Source organism: Anser cygnoides, chromosome Z (assembly GCF_040182565.1).
Source record: "Anser cygnoides isolate HZ-2024a breed goose chromosome Z, Taihu_goose_T2T_genome, whole genome shotgun sequence".
Lineage (NCBI taxonomy): Eukaryota > Metazoa > Chordata > Aves > Anseriformes > Anatidae > Anser > Anser cygnoides.
Window position 1 is genome coordinate 66,849,192 of NC_089912.1, and position 16,614 is coordinate 66,865,805.

Sequence of the window (16,614 nt, forward strand, 5' to 3'; positions counted from 1 at the left end):
AAGAACATAGTGGAATATTTTAAGTAAAATAGCAGTGGAAAGGATATTGTTAAATTTGCACACTGATATTTGAAAGTTTACAGCTTCAACCTGTAAGCTGTTCATCACTCACAGGTGACGTGTCCCTTTGCACTGTAGTGCTTGAGTGCTATACTCTAGTAGTACTTAACTATTTTTAAAGGGTGTTTGTTTTCCAAACATCTTTGTACAGTGGGGAGGTACTTTCATACCCTCTTTTTTCTTTTAGCTCTTCATCCAAAATAGAATTAAGCTGTGAGTCTATACGATTGTAGTTACAATGATACGGCTATCCAAGAACAAGAAAGAAAGCAGTTTTATTATGGAGTAACAGTGTGTTTTATTCAATTTAGCACAAGAGTTTGAGGGTTGTTTGAGCTAGGCCAGAAAGAAACAGCTTTCCTTCCTACATATGTGTCTAATGTAGGATGTTTTATCCATGTAGTTACTGCAGTGACCCAGGGTGACTTGAGAATGATAAGAAAGTAAGCTGGTGATACATAAAAGATGTAAATCCAAAGCCTCAGTTCATATTAAAACCACTGGAACATCATCTATCAAATGCTCAGAGAGGGAATGTAAGGGAAGTAAGCTTGGCCTCTGTAGAATAACAGCAAGACTGAATATACTAGTCATCAGCAAAGAAGAGTCCAGTAGTCAGGTAATGGCTCATGTGGCCAAAAAAAATTTATCTGTAGTCTGTTTTCATTTTTAATGTCAAATGAAAGTGTATGACAATTTATTAGTGTAGAAGTCCCAGAATGCGGAGAGTGGCTAAATTTAAATTTCTGAACACTGAGAAATGAAAGCTGAGATTCATATCCCCACCCCAAACAAGTGGCATTGTTCCCTCTTAGGCTCTTCTGTGTTCTTTCATACAATGTCTTGGTACTTGGAAAAGTTACGTTTTAAAATGCAAGTTGCATATAGAGATTGGAAATATGAAATGCTATTAATTGTAAGTTTTGCTTATTACCAATTATTACACAAAAATTGAGAAGACAATATATATGGGAGACTAACTTATGTAAAAGACTTCATTAACATAAACCTAAGTTTTGAAATTAATTTCAGGGGCCATTTTTCTTCAAGCACTTGTTAATTTGCTGCAATAGATGTATCTGCAACAGGTCATTTAGATATTATGAATACAGAATGGTAAAATATCCTGCATTGGAAGGGGACCCACAAGGATCATGGAGTCCAACTCCTGGCTCCACACAGAACCACCCAAAAATCAGACCCTATGTCTGAGAGCGTTGTCCAAACGCATCCTGAACTCTGGCAGCTCATTCTGTGACCACTGCCCTGGGGAGCCTGTCCCAGTGCCCGAGCACCCTCTGGGTGGAGAACCTCTCCCTAACACTCAGCCTGCACCTCCCCTGTCCCAGCTCCATGCCATTTATCAATATAAACAAGCCTGGTATTGATTGCTTCCACTCTATTAATAGCTTCTTATAGTTATGGAAGTAGCTTTTTTTTTTTTTTATGTTTTTGAATCTTTGTGGCTGGTTAGTTCATAGGAAATAGCACCAAAATGTAAACTATATATCTGTTTTCCCTATTTTGGAAAGTAAAGATAAGTTATTGTCTTTGTTATCAAAACAAGATAAGAGTTTATTAGCATTGGTTTTGATTTAATGGCATGAACAGCCTTTCTGATCCTGGAAGGCTTTCTAATGCATCAGCAAGCATCACTTCCTTTCCATACCTGCTTGTCTGAAATTTTTGCCTCAAGCTGGGTGAAACTAGTCTGAATACACTGACTGTTGTGTCAAAGTGTAGCGCTGCTGTCCATATTGAATGGATCCAATAAATGTCATAATGATATTGCCTTTCCTCACTTGAAGGCAATGCTGGTAATGGATACGTTTACCTGAATCAGGCAGGTCTACCTGGCTGAAAAAATTCAAGGCAAAATGAGCTTAGATCCCTCTAAAGATTAAGTTTCTGAAAGTATTAGCTAAAGTTAAAGGTTGTTTAACAAACTTGAAGCCACATATCAAGCTGTGAACAAACGGTAATGCTGAACATTTGAATCATATCTGTGCCTTTCTATTTTTTTAAGCCATATGTGAAGAAATGAAAAAAATATATTCACTAAGATTTTAGTGCTTGTAGAACACTTTCTACTATACATGTCAAGACCCTTTGAAAAGCTTACTAAATATGGGAAGAAGATTACAGACTAATTCCGTTTTAGCTGAAGTTCTCTAGCTGTTTTTTAATTGTGTGTCATTTTGTCAAGAATTGCTGGTGAGAAAACAAGTGTCTTGAGTCAGTGGATATTTAGTAACAACTGAAGACTCTTGAGTGTCTTCTCTAAGAAACCTTTTGGTCATGATGCATGACCTAAAACAACATTGTCTTCTTCCACCAGCAAGCAACTAGTATGCAAGTCATGAACAGCATTGTATAGGTCTGGACAAGCACTGAAGAAGAAATAGTTGTTTATGTTTTCAGCTCTTAAAGATGAAGTGTTTTTATAGCTATTCTGTCCTTCAGTCCGTCAGATTTGCTCATGTAGAGTGTACCAGCATTGAGATTCCTTACAAAATAGAGTAAAGATCTGGTTACAGTGGCCATTTCTTGTGTTGTTTTTTTTTTTTTTTTTTTACTTGTTTACTTGTTTATTTGTTTTATATTAGTGACAGCTTTGAGGGTGTGTGTAAGTGTCTGAAGAACACTGATGCCTGTAGTCCAGTCTAAGTATATTGTGTTTAGCAATTGCAGACATTGCTGTTTCCTGGTGCATTCTTACTAACTTACAGAGTAACTTTTTAGTAGTTACTTTCTCCTTTGCTATTTTAAAAGCCATGCAAACTAGAGGCAAATATAACCAGTAAAAGTGGAAGCAGGAAAATGACGTGCAACGTCTTAGCAAACTTACCAAACAAATTGAAAAACTGCAAGTGATCACACATGTTTTTGTATATGCTTTCACATGGTTTTGCATTATATATTCTTCTAATCATTTTTGAAAAGGATCTTGTAAACTGAAAAGGCATTAGCATGGGGCTTACAGCCTAATGTTTGTTGCTGTGTGACTGGATTCTTGTGATGAACTGGATTCTCTTAAGTATTTCTTTACTACCGTGAACAAATAAGAAGTACGTTTTTAATATGGAGCTCTAAAATGAATTTAGTAAGGTGTTTCTAGTGAAGGTTGGTTTGCCTTGATTCAATATAGCATACATTGTAAAATAAAATATTACTGACTGGAGTCCCACTGTATATAATATCCCTGAATTTCTTTAAAAAATGATGAGCAGTCCTTTTCCATGTATATCAGAATTGTTGATACATGTGCAGTCATGCCTAACTGTATGAGTAAAACTCTTTTTAGATTCGGTTACTTACAATCCTCAGCAGCTAAGGTAACTACATGCAGCAGACTTGCTCCAGGGAAGATTGTGAAAGATACAAAATCTTTAAAGATGACTTATAGAGACCTTTAAAATGTTTTTTTCTTTTCTGCTATTCCCTTCTTGAATAAAGAATGCTTTATATATTTTATATGCTGTCATCTGAAATATCTGTAACTGGCAAGAGTGCAGTTCAAGCAACTATTTGAGTTTAGCATTGGAGAACATAACACAAACAAAACAACTTGGGACTTTTGAGAAGGAAATAGTTATTTTTCCAAATATTTACAGTACTTGCATTTTTATTCTTTCATTGATGTCTAGTTAACATGGTGGCAATTGACTTATTTTTAAAGATTGTTCCCAGAATTCTCAAAATCAATAAGGAAAGCAAGAACAGATGTTCCTATGAGTTATAGTAGGCTGTGGTTTTTGTTTATTGTTTTGTTTTTAAGGGTTTTCTTATGCAAAAAACACCACCTTTCATCATACTGAGACTTTCTTTGTGCGCAGTGTAAGCAAAATAAAGAACAAATTCTGTTCTAACAGTTCCTAAAAGCCTTAGGAACCTTAATATTGCTTCGTGAAATATTCAGACATAGTTTTGAAATTAAGTAGGTGTCTTAAGTCACAGAAGACTTGCCAATGGATATACAATTAATTACTGATTTGTTTCCTTTTCTCATTTCCTCCCCAAGTGATCTTAGTAATTACTCTGCTTTTATATATATACTGTTCATGGTAGACTCGGAAAGACTTAAGCATTTTTAGAAAGTACTCCTGTTGGCGTATAGCTTTAAAACATCTATATGAATTTTAATGCACCTTTTGTTCCTTTACTTGTAACTGTTTTTAGCAATGCCTTCATTTGTCAGATTTACTGTAAATTTTATTGTCTATGAGTAGTCCTGCTGACTTCAGTGCATTTAACCACAGTGCATAAAACTGAGAGCCAGGATCTGAGGCCCACAGGTCTGCACCTGTGGAAATTGTCCTAAAACAACTACGTGCAAATGTCCTTCTTGCACCTCTCCCCAGATGATGCAGAGGTATACAAAGGGACATGGAGTATTAGGTGGGGACACCACTGCTCATAGACAGCTGTGCAACCTCCAGATTAGACCTGGCTGGCATCCAGTCAGCTGGTAGTACACACACAGGAACTAATCTGTCTGTGCTGGCATACCTCTCTTCCCATCTTTGCTCAAATGCCTAGCCCACAAGGAATAATCATTTCATAGCACAATGGTAAACCATGCTGTGAAATGTTTTGTAGCAAACAATATTGAGAATTTAGGTACTGTTGGCAGGTGGTGAGTACCTGAGATCGCAACTTAAGGCAAATAAATGTGACCATAGTCTGGGGGAATCAGGGACAACTTTCACTAACAGCTTTATTTGATAGATATTTACCTACCTCAGTTCAAAAATGTTCAAAGTAATTAATATTTTTAAGTTAAATCTTTTTTTTTTCTTTTTTTTTTTGAAATGCACTTAACTGAGAGGACTTGCTTGAATGTACTTGAGAAATACAGAAAAATAATTTTCTGATTGTAAGTTTCATTGCTTACAGACAATTTTTTGAGCATAGACAGATGTTGAAACCAGAAGTATAAAAAACTTTTAAATTTAATTAAAAAATACTGTTGAAAACTATTTTCTAACATTAAGGCTCTTCTAATTCCAGCTGAAGGTTTTTAAAAAGGGAAAAAAAAATACTTTAAACTTGGATTAGGAGATGGGATATTAGTGTAAAAATTGAAATAAATTTTTGAAAGTTATGTTACTGATATAGTGAATGCAATTAAAAATGAAAAACCATCCAGAATATATCTTGAAAGACTTTGTTTCTATATATATATACATATATAATATGCATATATAATATGCATATATATCTAGCAAAATTGGCAGGTGATTTCCTTTGTATCTAAACAATCGTGTATACTTTGGGGAAGGAGGGAGGAGCACTTGTGACAGTAGCAGTTATTCTTTGCTGGAAAAAGTTAACAGATAGTCTGTGCATAAAGCTCTTTGGTAAATAATGATGACATCAAATAAACAAAACCCCAATAAATGATTTTGAATTACTTTGATTTCCTTGTCACTTCTAAAAAATTTGACTGCAAATCTCCTTCATACTGACTGCATATGTGTCTAACAGTTTCAAAATGTGATGAGAATGGTGCAATGTTGTCTGTTTGTGTCAGTGGTAAAGAAACCTGATGTGATCCAGCTTGATGTTTGTCAATACTAAAAAAAAAAAACAAATCTTTCAACTTTGTTTTGTAGCAAAATCAAGAAAAAGTGTAGGCTGAGTTGTAAAGTTATTAGTAGGATGTAAATCTGAAACAGTTTGAGATGTCAGTCATTTGGCATATATTTAGGGATAAGAACCTGAAAATTCTGCCACAGATTTTACCTACTGGAAAAGGAAAGATTGCTTACTGTCATGTATACACTAAGTGATATGAGAATAAGCAGAACTTAATGAGACACAATGAATCCTTAATTTACCTACACTTTCAGGAAAACCTGTTAAATGCAGAGGATGAAAAAAATAAGATTAAATGTTGTGGTAGTAGAGCAGGGATGTCATTTTACTAATGTAATTCACCAATTTGGATTTGTTTTTATTTATATGCCTGACAAAATATTTTGTTGAAAGTGATGTCTATGCAATTTATTATGTTAATTCCCAGTTGCAGTGTGAACAGTATACACAGTTTTACAAAGACCTGTCAAATACATCCAGGTATATCAAACCATGGTATTGTTACTAGGTATACTGTAAGCAATTCCTGAAAAAGGACTGTAGTGTTGGTCCCTTTTTTTTAATCTTCAGGTTCACATGACTCTTCTTACTCTCCATTAATAGGTAGCATAGATCAGTCAGTGTTAAAGGAGTTGCCTCCTGAGCTCCTGGCAGAAATTGAATCCACCATGCCACTTTGTGAACGTGTGAAAATGAACAAGCGCAAACGTAGCACAGTTAATGAGAAACCAAAATACGCTGAAATCAGTTCTGATGAAGACAATGACAGTGAAGGCGCTTTTGAATGTAAGTAGTACACCATTCTCAAAATAGTATTTATTGGTCATACTAGTCTTGAATTAAGTGATCTCAAAGGGATAGAGGAAGCTATCTATAGTTAGAATTTTGCTGTGTGATGAGATAACGTTCATGAGAGTCAAAATGAGAGGTGTTATACACCTCTTAAGTTAGGAAGGGATTTTCTACTTCTTAATAAGAGTATAGTTAGTTTGTAAATATGGAAGTTCAGTTAGCCAGCACTGAAAAGAAAATCCACTGAAACATAGTGAATCAGCTGAGTCTGAGTACCATCTTAGCTGCATTACCTATATAGGGATACAGCAGAAGTGCCTATTACTGCTAACCAGAGAAGGCACCTCACAAAGTTTTTTTGATTTTCTTTTGATTCTTAGTCTTATGGTCCAAAAGAGAAAGATTGGTTTATCCTGCTTTTTTAATATCTTTTAATATGTTCTCCTCTAACAGATATGCAGGGCTCATGCACACGTACACATAGAAATTGTGGTAGTAATATCTCTGATCTTTATCAAAGAAACAGAATAGAATATCCCTTTGTGTTTTTTTGTTTTGTTTTGTTTTTGTTTTTCTGTAAAATACAGTGAATAATGCTGCCTTGACCATGAGTAACAGATCTTGAGGTAACTTGTAATCAGACTTCATTATGGCAAAATATCAATGATGATTTGCTTCATTCAGGATTCTATATTCTCTCTTTATCATATAATGCCACCAGTTTATAGTGTTAATAATCTGGGACAGGGAATTAAGAAGTAAAGCAAAACTATTTAAGTTGGTTGGGAATGGAGACGATTGTCAGAAATTTCAGAGACACTTTAGCAGAGCTATTAGTCACAGTGGCTGTTGAAATTCTTAAAGATGAAATAATGCAAATTAAGAAATACATTCACAGTACTTATATGCTGTAAGTTACTCTAGGTTTATTATGTACAGCCAAGAGATCTGGCCAACAGATTCTAAACAATTCAGTGAGGACGTCTGATTTAGAAATGAATTGTAATATTTCTCAAAGAATAGTGTAGAACTGAATTTAAAAAAGAGACAAAATGATCAAGAAAATGTAAAATTTGTAACAAATGCACTGAATAGATTTGTATTGTTACAAATATCTATTTCAGAGTTATTTTGGTTATCTAAATGTAAACTTAAAAATGGACACAGTAATTGTTATAGATGATTTTTTATTATTATCTCATTCCATTTAATTAAATGATGAGAAATTAAAAATTGATGAAATCTTTCTCATACAGCAAGTAATCAATGTGTTATTATATAAATGTTTGGCAGAATTCAGAAGCAAATGAGATACTTACAATCCAGATATTTATGTATAAAATTAATAATATTTTTTAATGTTACTGAAGCTTACATTTTTAGTCAGTTTTACTTACTTCAAAGTAAACTTTTTAGAGCAACGTCTGATTGTGAGAATCTGTTGGCATGATCATCTTATTTGCCTTTCAGAACCAACAAAGCTGTAACACATTCTGTTTTGCCATGCAGCATTGATAAAATGGTCAATTTAATTTTCAGCTGGAAAAAGATATTGGAAGTTACTTTTCTCATGGAGATGTAGCTGGGGTCAGAATTCGTCTGACGGCATTTAAATAGCTATTGGTGATGTGTAAGCTCTGGAGACGGAATTCATCTACCTGTTTCATGAGGGAATACTGTCTCACGAGGGAAAGAAGCAGCAATTAAGATGTATGAAGTTTTTTTCCATTAAACACTCATTTCTTTATCCAACGCATGCAGTTCAGGTAACCCAGATAGCCAGTCATTTTCTCAGTTGCAGTTAACTCAATCATTTTAGAACTGAAACCGTTAGTAGTTCAGACTTTGTTAATATGACTGTTTTGTCTCCAGAAGGAAGTCTGATCCAGAAGCAACACAGCGCAAAACCCAAGCTAAATTATCTTAAAGTATTGGACCACCTCTTTGCAGAAATTTCATACTGTGTTTTCAGAAGTGGGAAAAGTGGGTGGAGTGATGAACATTATTATCACCTTGGCTTCAATCATTTTTTATTCATACTGAGCCTGGGCTGCTTATTAGCTATATCCTGAAATATATAAAAGTCTCTTTACTGTGATGCTCAGTAAGCTGGCATTGTGGAAATGATTTATCAGTTTGCTTCCAGTTTTTTATAAATGTTTGGAGCCATTTTGCTCAAAAGCAACCCTATGTACAGCCATACCTCTCTAAACTTCAGGAGAGTTTGGTAGAGACATACAGATGTAAGGGCAGTTATATGCTGCTTCACAACAATAATAAACTCTAATAGTATAGAATATTTGGGAGCCATTTTGATCTTCACAGTACAGCCCTTATTAGACATCTTTTTGTTAGCCCAGTCATCCCGTTTTATTAAATAATTTCATGGATGCAACTACATCCTCCTCCATATCCTTTCTGTATTATGTTTTAGCACCTTCTCCCTTAAAGATGTACAAGACTGTCTTTAAAAATAACAGAATACTCTCCGTTCCTCTCCCCACAATATCTTATCTCCAACAAATCTCTGTTTCTGTAGAGAACTTGTATCCCAATTTCTTCAGAATCAGTTCTGCTGTGTTTATTGGTCTTGACTGAAAACTGGTTATAAAAACCTTCAGAGGTATATACTCACTGCTTAGCGCAGAATTGTGACTCCAGCTTTCTCCTTTCACTGAATTAACTGCCATAAATATTTCAGGACAAGCTTTGGGGTGTCTTGGCAAAACAGAATATTTTTAAACAGCTAGATTTTTAAGTCTTGTTGAAATTTGTTGTGTTAGATGGGCAAAGTGAGCACTGAATTGGACCTAATAATAGTCACAATTATATAACTGAAGAAATTATGTCAGTGTTCTCATGAAAGGAAAGGATGAAAATTACTTTGATTTGTTTCACTCTCCTTTGTTTAAAAAGACAAGCGTGCTTTAAATTCATCTCTTAAGTATTTGCTAGTGTCTTTGGCGATTTCAGGCATGATTTTCATGTAATTCAAAATGAACTGTTAAATTAATGCCATAATTTAGAGTGTTTTAGAGTGTTTCACTTGTTTTATGGTACAGCTATATATAGTCATTTTACTTGTAAACATATAATTTTGAACTATAAAAAATTGAATTTTTACACTTAGAATGAAAATGCATTTCATTTCTAGCTTCTCGAAAAAGACATAAAAAGGATAGAGATGAAGCTTGGGAGTATGAAGAACATGACAGAAGAAGTTCTGGTGACCACAGGAGAAGTGGTCATTATCATGAAGGAAGGAGGACTTCTGGTAGTGGTCGATACCGTAATCGCAGTCCCGATGACTCTGATATGGATGATTATTCTCCTCCTCCTAGCCTCAGTGAGGGTAACTGAAAAAAAAAATCAAATTTTCTTACATAATACTTGTGCATTTTTAAAGGATAAGTTGAACTTTTTGAAATAAACATCTTTACATGCAGTATTTAATATAAGCATAAGAAATGTAAACAAATGTCAAACAAATGTAAACCTTTATTTCATTTTGAGAAAGTATTTATTTTACTCTTTATTCTTTTAACTAGTGGCAAGAAAAATGAAGAAAAAAGAAAAACAAAAGAAGAGGAAAGCTTATGAGCCTAAACTAACACCTGAAGGTGATTTTAGAAGATTTATTTTCTTCGGTTTGTATTTTCTGTATTGTATGTGAAACAATTATACATACGTTTCTTTTTCTTTTTCTTTTTTTCACCAGAAATGATGGATTCTTCAACTTTCAAAAGGTTCACTGCTTCAATAGAGAATATTTTGGAAAATCTGGAAGACATGGATTTTACAGCTTTTGGTAATATGGCTCAAATTTTCAAACTGCTTCCCCAAATAGGAAAACAACAAAAGCCAAAAAATTTGCATCTCAGTATTTTCAGATTTCCTTCTGACTGATTTAATTGCCTGTGATATATGTTAGGGTATGTTGTGTTTATATGGCTTCCAACTAGAGTGGGAGCCTTAACCTTTCCAATTTTACTTGCTGCTTGAGGCAGAAGATCTCACTTCCTCCACCCTGCAGAATCCAAGAGGGTCATAAATCATAATGAAACAAATAATAGTCTACTGGAGTTCATCTGCTGTGGCCTTTGACCTAACAGAGCTTGATTATTCAACACAAGCATCAGAGTGTCTTACACACGGCTGAGTTACTGAATCTCTGTGTAGTCCTTAGTCCTTTCACTTGAAAATCAGCAAGCTTAGCTCCAGTGTCAAAGTAGTTCAGGCTAACCAAAATGACTTTCAGTTGAAATGGATAACGGAAAACTCAAATAATCTTTTCCCTACAATCTTTATCACAGGATTAGAACAAGGGGGGGAGCATAGCAAACAAATCAGTACAGTTTTTAAAGCAATCTTGTCTGTATGCTTGGTTTTAAAAGTGAAGTCATTGGCTCTTTCTGTGTTTTGTAACGTCATGTTTTTGTGTGCATGTGTTTAGTATTATACGCATTTTTCAACTACTGTTCTGTCCCAGATTCGAACTACAATCATTTGTGATTTGCTTTGCTGAAATGAGGATGGTACTGCAAGAGGTGCAATAAATGGGTTTTGCTATATAAAAAATAGTTTTAGTTGATGACTTTCAGAAATGGATGCACGATGTTAGGTTGTTAAACGATATTTAAGAACGTGATCAGTTACATCGAACAAGTAGTTGTTTTGTCACAACTAAAAATCATCATCTTTCTTTGTTAGATGGAACTATGAGATGTTAGCTATTTGGAAAATCAGTTGTTTAGCAAGTTTTCTTGCATTTGGTTTTTCATATTGGCTGTAAATACTGTATTCTTTGACATGTTGTTAGAAATAGTGATGATTTTTTTTTTTTTAAGGTGATGATGATGAGATTCCACAGGAATTGCTACTGGGAAAACATCAGCTTAGTGAGTTGGGTAGTGAATCTGCAAAAATCAAGGCAATGGGCATTATGGACAAGGTACATCTTCATAGTTTTTACCTCATTTTGAACATTTAATTTCATTAAAATTGCAAAATACAAATGTCCCCCTGTAATAATGTTTCATCCTCTTCAGTTGTGCATGAGACATACCATGAACAGGCATGCTTATGCTTGAACTGAGCTCAAGTACTTAAAAAGTTACCACATCACAACTGTTAACTGCCTCTGACACTGAGGTATTTTTGCTGAATAGTCTTTCTGTGTCAGTGGTAACTGCAAGCATTGTGTACCAATATATAGCACATGTGCCTGAGCAGTAAAATCTAAAATAATCTATTTTCACAAAAGCACATCAACCCATAGTCTTTGCTCCTTACAGATAGTGTTGAGCAACTATAGTAAAACAGAACCTACCTTCAGTCAAAAAATCTACCCTTTCTAATATAAGCTATCAAATCATTGTAAATATATGGTAGCCATTTGACACACTACTGAATTGCTTATTTCCTCTTTCTGTCCAGAAAACCCTTTCAAACTTAAAAGATAGGTGCTAAGATTCATTTTCTGTAAACTGCATATTGTGGTGTCTTTGCTGTACTCTTCCTGACTTCAGTTCAAGGCAACTTTGTGTGTTGGTGCAAACTGTTGGTATTACACCTCTAGAAACAATTTTCTTGCTTTACTTATCTTCATAGAAATCTTGGCTTTGGGCAGCCTTATGCTACCTTCTTACCCTGCCTGCTCTTGACCGCTTATATTTATGAAGTGTCTGTGAAGCCACTTGTTAAAGAAGTCACTCTGAAGGATTATCTTTAACCCAAGATTTATATTTTTCTTCTGACTTTTTCTTCAGTCCTGCCTACCTTCATCTGTAGGAGGATGTTTTCAACCTGAGTGTTTTGCCCTCTTGATAGTTCTCACCCTTAACCTTAGTTCCATGTTTTTTATAAACAAGTCCATACCTGTATATGTAAAATCAGAATTTAGTTGATTCTAAGGATGAGCACCAGTATTATCTGGATGAGTTCTTCTGGAGTTCAGCATATTCTGCAGGTTATTCAATTGTAATTATGTAGAACCATCAGTAAGCGATTTTGAGTTACTTTTTTCATCATGCTAGTTTTTCAAAGTTAAGAAAATAACTAAGAGTACGTTTTCCCTGTGTTAGCACTCAGAGAATTTTATTTTTGCTTTTCCATAAGATTCGGATTTTCTTCTAATAAGTCTCTATATGGTCAGACAGAATATGATTCATAAGTGGATTTGGTAAATTCCAGTTTCCAGAGTCAAGAATGTGTAACTACACAACATTATTGGCAGATACTCTGTTTTCAATCTATTCCTACAAATTTTGTTGGTTTAAAAAACAGTTTGTTTGCAATCTTAGAACGTATTTCACTAGTTTTAATTGTATCATCAGCATTATCAATCATGCTCTGTCAGAAACTGACAAGTCAAGATCAGATCCTTATGTCAAAAATACTTAAAATTTAAGCTTAATGCTACAATTACATAAAATGTTCTCTCCTTCATCCATGGACATTTTTTCAGCAATTTGGAAGCCTTTACGTTCCTACAGCTGCTTAATGTGTTTGTTTTCTTGTTGTAGCTCTCAACAGATAAAACAGTAAAGGTCCTGAATATTTTGGAGAAGAATATTCAAGATGGATCAAAGCTTTCTACATTACTTAACCATGTGAGTTTCAAATTACATCAATTCACAACACTGTTCAGCATAGGATTTTCTTCACTTGAGTCCCATTCAGTGATAATTTCAAATGCTTGGTGTGTGCCTGAAAGGAATTTCTGGTTTTACATGTATGTGATTAACATATTGTCAAATTTTAAGATTTGAAGTAAAATTCAATTGATTATATCTTTTTTGTACTAAATGCTTTACTATAGTACTGCTAACAAACCAGAGTGTTGGGAGCAGTTGAGTTATCTTTTGACTTAATTTTAAATTTATAATAGTTTCAGTCTGAAATATTTGTGGCAACTGGTATTACTTACACCAGTGCAAATTTCTTTGCTACTTCTCTATAAAACTTCCCTTACACAGTGGTAGAAAGGATGGCTTTCATGTAGAGCATATTCCTCCCCAAAGCGTTAAGAACTGAGGAGGCATTTTAAACCATAGTATCCAGAGTTGGAAGGGACCCACAAATATCATTGAGTCCAGCTCCTGGCTCTACACAGGACTACCTAAAAATCAAACCATGCATCTGAGAGCATTGTCCAAACTCAAAACTACGGCAGCTCAGTGCCATGACCACTTCCTTGGGGAGCTGCTCCTCATACATATCCCCTTATAGACCCCGCATCATCTTTGTTGCTCTTCTTTGGACATACTTTATATGTCCTTCTTACATCCTTCTATATTTTATATATCCTTTTATGTTTTTTTATATAATGTTGTTTTATCCAAGTGTTATATCCTTCCTATGTTACATTTATTTAGGTCCATTCTTAGGCTGCAAAGTTAAAGTCATCAGCATAAACAAAACTAACAGGAAGTCTACAATTTTCTTTTTTTTTTTTTTCTGTTATGCTTAAATCTGCGTCTGGATTTTGAGTTTTTGTGGGGTTGAAATACCATAGTTCATATATGTTTATTTTTACACATTCTAGACAAAACAATATGCTAACAAGAATAGTGTTTTTGAGTTTTACAGAAAAAACTTAATCTGCAGAAATTGAGAGAGATTATGTATATTGGAAAAGAAGAATATGAACTTGAAAATGAATGTCTTCAGTAATATGAAAAATAAGTGAATAGGAAGTACTGTTTTTTCTGCCCTGTTGCAACATGATTGAACCTTCTTTACCCAGTGCTAAAACTAAACGGATATATTTGATAAGACATATTTTTAAACTCACTAAATAGTTGAGTTGGTCTGTGGAAAGTTTTATTCTCATGAATTTAATGTGACTTTTAATAGTCTGATTGTGTGAGAGTTCCCTCTAGTGGCAAAAACTAGACTGGTAAAAGCAGCAAATAATGACCACTAAGGGTGATACTAGATGAATGAGTTCAGTTTTTGCTTTAAGTATGTCAGTCTTAAGTAGAGAATGTAGCGATCTTCTTTCATAGTTCTTCCCTATGATATACAGAAAGCTTCTGTGTGTTTTACCAGAACAATACAGTGGAATATTGAAGATTTATAACATAAGGAGAAGTACTGCAAACTTGTTGCTAGTAAAACAACCAGTTGATTTATAAAACAAACTATCGTTGTATCATAAACGAATGTGCTTGTTTGTAAGTATATTAAAATGGCATTGGTATATTGTACTTGGTAAGGCTAAATATTTGACTTGTTGTTTACACTGTCCTGCTTTTCTTGCCTCTTGCAGAACAATGACACTGAAGATGAGGAGAGATTATGGAGAGATCTTATTATGGAAAGAGTGACAAAATCTGCAGATGCTTGTCTTACTGCTATCAATATTATGACATCACCAAATATGCCTAAAGCTGTATATATTGAGGATGTAATAGAAAGAGTTATTCAATACACAAAATTTCATTTGCAGAACACGCTCTATCCTCAGTATGACCCTGTATATAGAGTGGATCCTCATGGTGGTTAGTATACTAAAGAATTTTTAAATATCTTTTCACATTAGATTTATGTTTTGCTTTATATATGCATACGCTTTATATATACATATATATATATATTGCGTGATGATGCAAGTGATATGACTTCCCAGAATATTTTTATATTTTTTTATACTGATAGTTCTTTCATATCATATACAGCCTCTGAATTAATGCTTTATGTTATATTGAAGATAATTAAATGTAGAGTAAAGTAACAATGAATTAATTGCATCCTCTGCATAACTTGGTCATTTTAATGTTTAGTTTTACTGTAATAGCTATCATTTCAGTATAACCATTTGGACCAGGGTATAAAGAAGTTTGTCTCAAGTTTTTCTTGAAAAAAATTAACAAAAATATTTTTGATTTTCTAGGTGGTGTTTTAAGTTCAAAAGCAAAGCGTGCCAAGTGTTCCACCCACAAGCAAAGAGTCATAGTGATGTTGTATAACAAAGTTTGTGACATTGTCAGCAGTTTGTCAGAGTTGCTAGAGATACAGCTTCTTACTGATACAACTATTCTTCAGGTAAATTTTGTCTGAAGAATGTCTGAGAATGTTGTGGGGTTTTTTGTTTGTTTTGGTTTTATTTTTGTTCCTTTTACTTTCCCAGAGAGACTGTAAAGTGTCAATGACATGAAATATGAAATCAGTACATATTTTTTGTACGTATTCACATAGGCTGACAGGTCTCTGTGTAGTATGTTATCTTCCTGTTCTCTTCTTCAGTCTTTAAGGGCTTTTATTGTACACCTAAGAACAGTTTAGCATGATTGTACTCAATTTGCAAATAATGTAAATTAATGTGGTTTTGAATACCTTATCTGATGAATGAGTAGCCTGCTTGTAACATAGCATGAATATCAGTTTGCCAATCAAGTATACTTACAATAATTTCTTTCCATTGATAGGTATCATCTATGGGAATAACACCTTTCTTTGTAGAAAATGTCAGTGAGCTACAGTTATGTGCCATCAAATTAGTGACCGCAGTAAGTAATTTTTAATATGCAATTTCATGTTCCTGTGTGTCCAAGTTACTAGGACGTATACATAGGCTCTATTTTTTGCTGGTAGAGAATTAGAGCTTTAATCTTGTTTTTTCATGTTTTTACAGTTCGGTATTATAAGCTAGGAATAGTATTAAATCTACCTGAGCTGCTCCTATTGGCAGAGGAGCAACTTAAGCAAGGAATTTAATGAATGAATGTTATGTGGTCTAAAGTCTAAACACAAACCCCTCTCTCTTACCTGTTCTCTCTTGTTTAAAAAATCTTAGCAACATGGTTTTCCTCATTTCTTTTGTTAAGATATGAATTTATGCAATGGAATAAGCTAGAGAGTTAGCAGGATACTTTTATAATAGAATAAGTTCTTTTCCTTGGAAGTAGTGGGTATATGAAAACTTCATGGGGCAAATAAAATACTATTTCAGGAAAAATGTAGTGTAACATATGTGGTTGTTTAAGTGGAAAATGTTCATCTTTGTAAGGATCAGATGCTTCTGAACTTATAAAAACGGCCTGAACAAAAGGAGAAGCAAATTCTACAATCTTAACCGTAAATTTAAAGAATATTTCATGTCAGGCAAATATTAAAGACAAAGATATGAAATAAAACTGGATTGCCAAATATATTTTGTAA

The 16,614-nt window shown here is 34.0% G+C and overlaps 1 protein-coding gene across 8 annotated transcripts in view; it reads left to right on the plus strand.

Annotated features, from left to right (window-relative positions):
• NIPBL (NIPBL cohesin loading factor) overlaps positions 1–16,614 on the plus strand; it is a 190,487-nt gene that overhangs the window by 136,702 nt on the left and 37,171 nt on the right. For 7 of the 8 annotated variants that reach the window (XM_066988239.1, XM_066988238.1, XM_066988242.1 and 4 more), the window contains 9 exons: positions 6,262–6,444; positions 9,605–9,802; positions 9,999–10,070; positions 10,169–10,258; positions 11,298–11,401; positions 12,975–13,061; positions 14,723–14,954; positions 15,347–15,498; positions 15,882–15,962. In XM_066988239.1, the coding sequence (XP_066844340.1) occupies positions 6,262–6,444; positions 9,605–9,802; positions 9,999–10,070; positions 10,169–10,258; positions 11,298–11,401; positions 12,975–13,061; positions 14,723–14,954; positions 15,347–15,498; positions 15,882–15,962 (1,199 nt within the window). The remainder of the gene's footprint in view (positions 1–6,261; positions 6,445–9,604; positions 9,803–9,998; positions 10,071–10,168; positions 10,259–11,297; positions 11,402–12,974; positions 13,062–14,722; positions 14,955–15,346; positions 15,499–15,881; positions 15,963–16,614) is intronic. The other variant, XM_066988244.1, reaches the window with a different exon arrangement.